Source organism: Phalacrocorax carbo, chromosome 9 (assembly GCF_963921805.1).
Source record: "Phalacrocorax carbo chromosome 9, bPhaCar2.1, whole genome shotgun sequence".
In the NCBI taxonomy this organism is placed as follows: Eukaryota; Metazoa; Chordata; class Aves; order Suliformes; family Phalacrocoracidae; genus Phalacrocorax; species Phalacrocorax carbo.
Window position 1 is genome coordinate 29,764,714 of NC_087521.1, and position 10,531 is coordinate 29,775,244.

At 55.0% G+C, this 10,531-nt stretch overlaps 1 protein-coding gene across 1 annotated transcript; it reads left to right on the plus strand.

The window, feature by feature from the left end:
• The first annotated feature begins 9,231 nt into the window (after positions 1-9,231).
• LOC135314912 (inositol 1,4,5-trisphosphate receptor-interacting protein-like 1) lies at positions 9,232-10,257 on the plus strand. The gene has a single exon (XM_064459965.1). The coding sequence runs from the start codon at positions 9,232-9,234 to the stop codon at positions 10,255-10,257; it is 1,026 nt and encodes a 341-aa protein (XP_064316035.1).
• The last annotated feature ends 274 nt before the right edge of the window (positions 10,258-10,531 follow it).

Genomic DNA, 10,531 nt, shown 5'->3' on the forward strand with positions numbered 1-10,531 from the left:
CAGACTCGACCTGGGGAAAAGGAATTTCGTTTATTGCCATTCTGAAATGGAGTAGGATGGTGAGCAGCAAAGTCACAAGGAAAAGCACCTGCCCCCAACCCGCCACGCCTTCTTCCCAGGCACAACCTCACTCCTTCACTCCCACCTCCTTTACCTCCTCACCTGCGAGGGGCACAGGGCATGAGGAATAGGGGTTGCAGCCAGTTCCTAACCGTCGTCCTTCCCATGGGCCCTTCCCAAGAGCCGCAGTTCGTCTAGAGCTGCTCCAGCGCGGCTCCCCCGTGGGCCACAGCTCTTGCCACAAGAAGACCTGCCCCTGCTCCTGCCTTGGCTCATGTCAGGACCCTGGTCCGCTGTGGGCTCTTCAGAGGAGAAGATCAGGAGAGAAAGAAGAAAGGCGGGAGTGGGGCAGAGTAGAGAGGAAAAAGGGAAGCAAAGGAAGGCCAAAGGGAGATGGACTGGAAGAGGATAAAGAAGAGGCAGGAGAAAAGGGAGAAGAAAGGAGGTGAGGCAAAAAGGAACCAGAGATGGGAGAAGGAAAGTAAATGGAGCAGAAAGGGGGGGAGAGGCGTGGTGGGGCGGGGCGTGGTCGGGGTGTGCCGGTGATGCGCTCTGGCGCCTGTGACAGCACAGGGGACGCGTCACAGTGGCAGTGGTTATAAGGGGCACCGGCAGGCAGCGCTGCCCCAGTACGGCTTGGGGCAGCGGTGAGTGCACACGCGGCGGGGAGGTTGGTGTGGGCTGGACGAGGGCCGGAGCGGTAACGCAGGTCCCCGGGGAGGGGGGTCTGACCCTGTGGCGAGGCTCTGGCACTCGCGGGAGAGCTGTGGGCAGGGCACGGTGCTGCCAGCGCCGGGGCTGGGCACAGGCCTTGCTGCCTCCCAGCTGCCTCGCCCCCTCTCCTGCCTGCCCCCATGTCCCTGTGGCTCCTGCTCCCCCTGCCCAGCCCCACTCAGCTCCCTTCTCTCCCCTCTCCTGCAGGCCATGGCTCTGGTGACATGGTTCACCTTGATTGTGATGGGCATCATGCACGTGCCACTGCAGGTCGGGCATGGTCCGGACGTGGCCAGGTGCCAGCGCGAGCAAGAGCGTCTGGAGCTGCTGCTCCAGGATATGGCTCGGCTGCTTGAAGAGATGCAGGAGTCGAGCTGGGTGACCAGGGGAGCCCTGCTCCTTGCTTCCTTGCAGCAGTGGCAGTTCTGGGCCTTTGCTGGAGGCCTGCTCCTGCTCTTTTGGCTCTGCTGGCGGCCCTGGAAGAGGAGCCGTGAGCCAGGAAGCAGCAGCAAGCATGGCAGCTCCACAAGCCTTGAGGAGGAGGAGGAGGAGTGTGGGAGACTCTAGCCCGGGAATGGCTTGCAGAAAGAGGGCATTGAAGTAGGAAAACAGGCTCCAGGTCGGAAGCGACCTTGGGCCCAGCTGTTGGTCAACAGAAGAATGTGAGGCCAGCTGGTGTTTTACAAAGGAGTGTGAGCCCAGCTGTTGCTGATCCGTTAAAGAATGTGAGAAACAAGTAACTGCTAATTGCAAGGCTGAACACAAGAGATAAGCATGGGAGGAGTTGGCATTTACCTCCCAGCCAATGATGAGCTGTGCTTTTACAATATGTATGTGCTAATTAACGAATGGTATAAAAGATGTTTGCTGATTGCCAATAAACGAGACTTGATGATCATCATTGGATGGTGCCTGTCTCCCGCTGGTTTTCCGTCAAATGGTGACCCCGACGTGATACCACGGACGGTCCAGCGTAGGGTTTGGGTCCTGCAAGCAGAGGGACGGCAAAACAGACAGCGCAGCTGGTCTGCGTACCCTGGGCGACCACATAGGTGGGCTCAGTCTGCGTGCCCTGGGCGACCACATAGGTGGGCTCAGCCGATACGTGCTGCCGAGACCTTGGGAGCTGCAACGGCGCCGATGAGCACAATGGAGAGGCAAGCAGCATATGATTTCTTTACATCTCTTTTAGAGAGGCGTAACATTAAGGGTATAGATTTACGTAAAGAACTACCGTTGTTGATAAGCTGGGGATGCGAGAATGGACACTTTGTAAACCCACATACGGTGCATGAACTGGCAGAGTGGAGAAAGGTGAGGGACAGTTTGTGGGAGGCGGTGTTAGAGGATGATAAAACTGCAAAGAAAATGAGTAAGCTATGGAAGGTAGTACATAACGAGTTATTGCAGATACAAGCAGAAAAGCGAGCTGTGCAGCAAGCTGTCTCAGCTCAAGAGCGAAATCGGAGCTACGGCTTAGACTGGGGACTTAGCACCCCGGGCCCGCCTGCGGTTTCAACTGTCTACCTGCCCCCTGGGCCGGCAGACCCCTCAAACTTGCCCTCATCACCCGCAACTCCCGCTACTGCGAATAACCAGCCCGCAACGGTACCGGCTCCCGGCCTAGACCAGGAGCCGATTCTTGGAGCGGAATCTGACTTCGCGGAAGCTGTTGTACGGGAGCGGCGAGAGGCATGGGCAGCATTAGCGCGGGAGGGGGCAGAAAAGGGTGATCCTGAATTAGTTGACGCCGGTGGTACTCTCGCTTTTCTGGTAATTTATAGACCGAATCCCGGGGGAGGACTGCAGGCGGAGATTACTGCGTTAGACTGGAAATTATTGTCCCAATTATGGTTCACTGTTAGTCAGTTCGGAGTATCGAGTGAGCCTGTAAGACAAATGCTGGACTATCTGTTCACTGCACATGTCTTGTTGCCTGCCGATATTAAAGGGCTCGCTGAGTTGATTTTTTCGCCACACCAAAGATTGCTGTGGGAGGCTCACTGGCAAGCTGAGGCACAGGTGTCAGCTGCAACCCAGAGGGCACCGGGAGATCCCCTTCAAGGTGTTACCATGGATGAACTGTTAGGACTGGGAGCGTTCTTTAGAACGGAGGCACAGGTTTTATTGGGACCAGAGAAGTGTAGAGAAGCGATGAGAGTTGCTCGAGCAGCTATGACTAAGGTTAAGGATACAGGAGGGATCCCCTTTTATATGGGAATAAAACAAGGGAGAGCCTATGATGATTGTTTGTGGGATTGGGTGATAGATGACGATAAGACAGTGGAAAAGTTAATGAAACCTTGGTGGGAAGTGATTAACTGTATGAAAAAATATAAAACTGAAAAAAGATTAGCAACAGCCGCCTCTGATCGGCTAGACAACTGTGACCCCAATGCTGGAAAGATTGGAATTGGCTTAGACAATCTCTCTCCTCCCTTCTCGGGGATCCCAGTTGTCGTACCTCGAAAACCCCTTATTCCCCCCCCCCCCGCCCCTGATAAATCTACATCTGTAGAAACTAGCGGAGGAGGAATAAGCTTGGGAAAGGGAGGTGAAGATATTGAAAATTTATGTGATGTAGTCTCTCCGGTGAAGGAAAATAAGCCGAGCACGTCTAGTCACCGTTCTGTGCCTGCTGTGTGTAGCCAGGTTGACTGGCGAAAAATCAGGTTAGAGGCATTACAGAACGGGGACCTAGAGACCGCCGATTTGTTAGCTCAGGCTTTCCCTGTCATCTATCAACCGGACCCTGCTAACAATCAAAATTTATTAGCACACCATAATCCTCTTGATTGGAAAATTTTTATGAAGGGCCCATTGCTGCGTCAATGTGTTATGGAAAACTCCAACCATGCTGCTAAAAGCATTTTAATTACACTTCCCCTAGACGCAGGCATTGAGGTGATGCTTGAACGCATGAGTCGGGTACCTCCCGGCCCCCGAGCTATGTTAGTTGAAGCATTGAGGGAAGTTGGGCAGGGAATGGTACACGTTCAGCAACAAGTTTGTGCCGCTCTCACCCCATTGGGTCCAGCCAAAAACTCTCAACAGTAACCAAAGAGGGTCACTGCCACATGGACTTTCCCAATCCCACTGACATGGCTCACAGAAGAGCCAGTATGGGTCGGGCAGTGACCGCTCAAACGGGAAAGTCTACAACAAGCCTGTATATTAATAAAACAACAATTAGATCAAGGACATCTCAAGCTGTTACATGATCTACGGGCAGTAAATCAGCAAATGCAAGCGATGGGGGCTTTACAGCCTGGCCTTCCAAATCCAGCCATGCTACCAACTGGCTGGCATTTACTAATTATCGACTTAAAGGACTGCTTTTTTACTACAAAGCTGCATCCTCAGGATACCCAGCGGTTTGCATTTACATTACCGGCAATCAACAGAGAGTGTCCTGACTTACGCTTCGAATGGACAGTATTGCCACAAGGCATGAAGAATAGCCCTACTCTGTGTCAACTCTTCGTAGATGCTGCATTGAAAGAAGTGAGGCAGCAATGGCCGGACACTATAATTTACCATTACATGGATGACATCTTGTTTGCGCAAGTACAACCTTTCTCAGCACAGCAAGAATTATATTTACAGCAACAGCTCCAGCTACACGACCTAGTAATAGCAGCAGAGAAGGTTCAACGTTCACCGGTATGGAAATACCTTGGGTGGTGCATCAGTGACTCTCAATTCTTCGCCCAATGTTAAAGGGCACTGACCCTGCCGCGCTGGTCCGACCGACTGCTGAACAACACACTATGATACAACGTCTTAGCTCTGAGATCGTCCAGAGAGCAGTAGACCGCCTGGACCCCGATCTCCCCATCGATCTCACCATACTCCATGGTTCTACTCACATTTTGGGTGCACTTACTCAGTGCAAAAAGAAAAAGGGGGGGAAGATAAGGGTGTTGGAATGGCAAAAGTTTTGTTTGTGCAAAAGTTTTGTTTGTATTAAATCACTTATGTATATTTGCAGAACACGATAACCCTCCTGCGTGGGTGCGTCAGTACAACACATTGCAGGTATCCCTCACAACCCAACGGGTCAAGCAATAGTGGAACGAGCTAATGGGTTGCTGAAAACCTATGTTCAAAAGTATGCAGATATAAAAGACCCGCAAGAGCGGCTGGTAAAAGCACTGTTTGTGCTAAACTATTTGTGTGTATTTGGCTCTGAGGGAGTGCCTGCTGTCATCGTTCACTATAGACAGAAAAAAGACGAACGGGAGCTACCCCGAGTTTGGGTCAAATACAAAGACCCGCGTACGGGTGTATGGTCAGGGCCTGTGGAGGTTTTATATTGGGGGAGGGGGTATCTCTGTGTTTCTACCCCTACAGGGCCGCAATGGATTCCAGCTAGATGTGCCAGACCCGCCACCTCCCCCACACAGCGCAACGCAGAACAGTTGCCCACCGGGGCACCAGGCGAAGCGGCACCTGAACGGTTGGGATCAGCGGAAGGAACCCCAGAGGAGCGCTGTGCAGCACTCACCAGTGAATAACCACGGTCCAGGAGGAACAAAGGTCCCAGAGGGTGCATAGCGCCCGAGGTCTGGTCTGTTTCCTACTGAGAATTCAAGGCGGACTGATAATGAACTCTGCTGAACAGAAATTATGGGTATTAGCCCTTTTAAGTGTATGTAGCACTGCCTTTGTACCTAACGTTTTTGACCCACGAGAAAATATCTGGGTCACGCTAGCTAGATCATTGAATACAACTAGCTTTTGTGCCAGCCTAGCAACGCCCGACTCCCCATTTATCACATGTCTTATTGGGGTGCCTTTAAGTAATGCAACCTTTATGACTTTTACTCAGTCCGTAGCGGAGCTGCAACAGCAGCATAATATAACTCGGAAGCTTCCCTTTAAGTGGCGTGACGCCCCTTCGGTGTTTGTTGAGTATGATATCTGGGATGATGTACTCCCCGTAGGCCCAGAACCACAAGAGCTTGCCCTTGCGGGCTCTCTTAATGCTACTGCTCGGTGTAACTATACCTCTGTAAATATATCACGCTCTAACAATATGCCTATTGCGCTACCTGCAGGTTTGTTTTTAATTTGTGGAGATCGGGCTTGGCCTGGCATCCCGTCACATATAAAGGGAGGGCCTTGCTCTATAGGTCGCCTAACGTTTCTTACCCCTAACACTTCAATGATTTATCAACATCATAGAAAGATGAGAAGCAAAAGGAGCACTCATAAGTTTGAGGATAACTGTGACTCTACAGCTGAATTTTGGAATCCTACAAAGATCATAGCTGTTTCCTTCTTGGCTCCTGGAGTTGGTGTTGCTCAAAGCCTCACGACATTAAACAAGCTAGGGTGTTGGCTAGCTAAGCAAACAAATGCCACATCAAAGGCATTATCTGACTTATTACTAGATGTAGACTCTGTAAGACAGGATGATCCATGGCATTGGTTTAACAGCTTGTTTAATGGATGGGGCATTGGCAATGGGATCAGGAGTATTTTGCAGATGGGATTAATAATATTTATACTGTTTATTATTATATTAATGTGTGTCCCTTGTATATCGCAATGTATGCAACAAATGATGGAAAGAAGTATGAGTGCCGTGTTCCTTTCTCAAGGAACAAAAGAAAAAGGGGGAAATGTGGGAGACTCTAGCCCAGGAATGGCTAGCAGAAAGAGGGCATTGAAGTAGGAAAACAGGCTCCAGGTCGGAAGCGACCTTGGGCCCAGCTGTTGGTCAACAGAAGAATGTGAGGCCAGCTGGTGTTTTACAAAGGAGTGTGAGCCCAGCTGTTGCTGATCCGTAAAAGAATGTGAGAAACAAGTAACTGCTAATTGCAAGGCTGAACACAAGAGATAAGCATGGGAGGAGTTGGCATTTACCTCCCAGCCAATGATGAGCTGTGCTTTTACAATATGTATGTGCTAATTAACGAATGGTATAAAAGATGTTTGCTGATTGCCAATAAACGAGACTTGATGATCATCATTGGATGGTGCCTGTCTCCCGCTGGTTTTCCGTCAGAGGAGGAGGAAGAAGAGGGGGACGACCCATTGCACATGGACAGGTTTCTGCATGAGTGCACATCGTGGCCACTGCGGAAGAGGCAATGAGAGTGCACGATGGTGGAAGAGCTGGTGAACAACCTTCTCCGGGTCTGCCGAATCCTGTCCGGCAATGGCTTCACGCCACGACTGCAGCCGGCTGTCGGGGTGGGTGGCTTCCTGAAAGGCTGGAATGGTCGTGAAGAAGACCTTGTCTATCGCCTGCTTGTGCCCCTGAAGCCACCCGCTGGGCACTCCTTCCACCTCGAGCTGGGCACCGAAGGGGACATGCCGCTCAGGAACTCCTGCCTGCGTGTGGAACTGGAGTGCATGTGCACCAGGGAGCGGCAGCTGGGGGACATGCTCTGCTTCCTCCATCACCCTGAGGATGAGCTGATGAGCAGTCAGGAAGCCAGCCTCCTGCAGACCCTCTGCACCGGCTCGTACCTCAACGTGCAGAAAACCGCCGTCTGGCTGCAGGGGCTGGCGAAAGCAGCCTCCATTCTTGCGCCTCTAGCCACCAAGTGCAAGCTAAAAGTGCTGCCCTCCACACGCTTCTGCAAGCTGCAGCTGAGAGATGTCTTCAAGAGATCCCTCTTTGTGGAGCTGATCCTGTCAGTGCAGCAAGGCAACTCGGACACATTTGTGAGCATGGAGTAGGCAGAGGTCAGCGCTAGCAGCAGTGCGAGGTGGCCGAGGAGAGAGAGAGAGAGTGCCAAAGAGAGAGTGCGAGGTGGCCAAAGAGGCCTCTCGCTGCAAGGAGGCTTGTAACGCGGCGGGGAGGTTGGGCTGGGCTGGACGAGGGCCGGAGCCAGACCGCAGTCCCCCGGGGAGGGGGCTCTGACCCTGTGGCGAGGCTCTGGCACTCGCGGGAGAGCTGTGGGTACGGCACGGTGCTGCCAGCTTCGGGGCAGGGCGCATGCCTTGCTGCCTCCCAGCTGCCTCGCCCCCTCTCCTGCCTGCCCCCATGTCCCTGTGGCTACTGCACCCCTGCCCAGCCCCACTCAGCTCCCTTCTCTCCCCTCTCCTGCAGGCCATGGCTCTGGTGACATGGTTCACCTTGATTGTGATGGGCATCATGCACGTGCCACTGCAGGTCGGGCATGGTCCGGACGTGGCCAGGTGCCAGCGCGAGCAAGAGCGTCTGGAGCTGCTGCTCCAGGATATGGCTCGGCTGCTTGAAGAGATGCAGGAGTCGAGCTGGGTGACCAGGGGAGCCCTGCTCCTTGCTTCCTTGCAGCAGTGGCAGTTCTGGGCCTTTGCTGGAGGCCTGCTCCTGCTCTTTTGGCTCTGCTGGCGGCCCTGGAAGAGGAGCCGTGAGCCAGGAAGCAGCAGCAAGCATGGCAGCTCCACAAGCCTTGAGGAGGAGGAGGAGGAGGAGGAAGAAGAGGGGGACGACCCATTGCACATGCACAGGTTTCTGCATGAGTGCACATCGTGGCCACTGCGGAAGAGGCAACGAGTGCTCACGATGGTGGAAGAGCGCGTGACCGACCTTCTCCGGGTCTGCCGAATCCTGTCCGGCAATGGCTTCACGCCACGACTGCAGCCAGCTGTCGGGGTGGGTGGCTTCCTGAAAGGCTGGAATGCTCGTGAAGATTCTCTGTCACCTTCTTGTGCCCCTGAAGCCACCTGCTGGGCACTCCTTCCACCTCGAGCTGGGCACCGAAGGGGACATGCTGCTCAGGAACTCCTGCCTGCGTGTGGAACTGGAGTGCATGTGCACCAGGGAGCAGCAGCTGGGGGACATGCTCTGCTTCCTCCATCACCCTGAGGATGACCTGATGAGCAGTCAGGAAGCCAGCCTCCTGCAGACCCTCTGCACCGGCTCGTACCTCGACGTGCAGAAAACCGCCGTCTGGCTGCAGGGGCTGGCGAAAGCAGCCTCCATTCTTGCGCCTCCAGCCACCAAGTGCAAGCTAAAAGTGCTGCCCTCCACGCGCTTCTGCAAGCTGCAGCTGAGAGATGTCTTCAAGAGGCCCCTCTTTGTGGAGCTGATCCTGGCGGTGCAGCAAGGCAACTCGGACACATTTGTGAGCATGGAGTAGGCAGAGGTCAGCGCTAGCAGTAGTGCGAGGTGGCCGAGGAGAGAGAGAGAGAGTGCCAAAGAGAGAGTGCGAGGTGGCCAAATATCCGCTCGCTGCAAGGAGGCTTGTAACGCGGCGGGGAGGTTGGGCTGGGCTGGACGAGGGCCGGAGCCAGACCGCGGTCCCCCGGGGAGGGGGCTCTGACCCTGTGGCGAGGCTCTGGCACTCGCGGGAGAGCTGTGGGTACGGCACGGTGCTGCCAGCTTCGGGGCAGGGCGCATGCCTTGCTGCCTCCCAGCTGCCTCGCTCCCTCTCCTGCCTGCCCCCATGTCCCTGTGGCTCCTGCTCCCCCTGCCCAGCCCCACTCAGCTCCCTTCTCTCCCCTCTCCTGCAGGCCATGGCTCTGGTGACATGGTTCACCTTGATTGTGATGGGCATCATGCACGTGCCACTGCAGGTCGGGCATGGTCCGGACGTGGCCAGGTGCCAGCGCGAGCAAGAGCGTCTGGAGCTGCTGCTCCAGGACATGGCTCGGCTGCTTGAAGAGATGCAGCTGAAACCCCAGGAGTCGAGCTGGGTGACCAGGGGAGCCCTGCTCCTTGCTTCCTTGCAGCAGTGGCAGTTCTGGGCCTTTGCTGGAGGCCTGCTCCTGCTCTTTTGGCTCTGCTGGCGGCCCTGGAAGAGGAGCCGTGAGCCAGGAAGCAGCAGCAAGCATGGCAGCTCCACAAGCCTTGAGGAGGAGGAGGAGGAGGAAGAAGAGGGGGACGACCCATTGCACATGGACAGGTTTCTGCATGAGTGTACATCGTGGCCACTGCGGAAGAGGCAACGAGCGCTCATGATGGTGGAAGAGCTAGTGAACAACCTTCTCCGGGTCTGCCGAATCCTGTCCGGCAATGGCTTCACGCCACGACTGCAGCCAGCTGTCGGGGTGGGTGGCTTCCTGAAAGGCTGGAATGGTCGTGAAGAAGACCTTGTCTATCGCCTGCTTGTGCCCCTGAAGCCACCCGCTGGGCACTCCTTCCACCTCGAGCTGGGCACCGAAGGGGACATGCCGCTCAGGAACTCCTGCCTGCGTGTGGAACTGGAGTGCATGTGCACCAGGGAGCGGCAGCTGGGGGACATGCTCTGCTTCCTCCATCACCCTGAGGATGAGCTGATGAGCAGTCAGGAAGCCAGCCTCCTGCAGACCCTCTGCACCGGCTCGTACCTCGACGTGCAGAAAACCGCCTTCTGGCTGCAGGGGCTGGCGAAAGCAGCCTCCATTCTTGCGCCTCCAGCCACCAAGTGCAAGCTAAAAGTGCTGCCCTCCACGCGCTTCTGCAAGCTGCAGCTGAGAGATGTCTTCAAGAGATCCCTCTTTGTGGAGCTGATCCTGGCGGTGCAGCAAGGCAACTCGGACACATTTGTGAGCATGGAGTAGGCAGAGGTCAGCGCTAGCAGTAGTGCGAGGTGGCCGAGGAGAGAGAGAGAGAGTGCCAAAGAGAGAGTGCGAGGTGGCCAAATATCCGCTCGCTGCAAGGAGGCTTGTAACGCGGCGGGGAGGTTGGGCTGGGCTGGACGAGGGCCGGAACCAGACCGCGGTCCCCCGGGGAGGGGGCTCTGACCCTGTGGCGAGGCTCTGGCACTCGCGGGAGAGCTGTGGGTACGGCACGGTGCTGCCAGCTTCGGGGCAGGGCGCATGCCTTGCTGCCTCC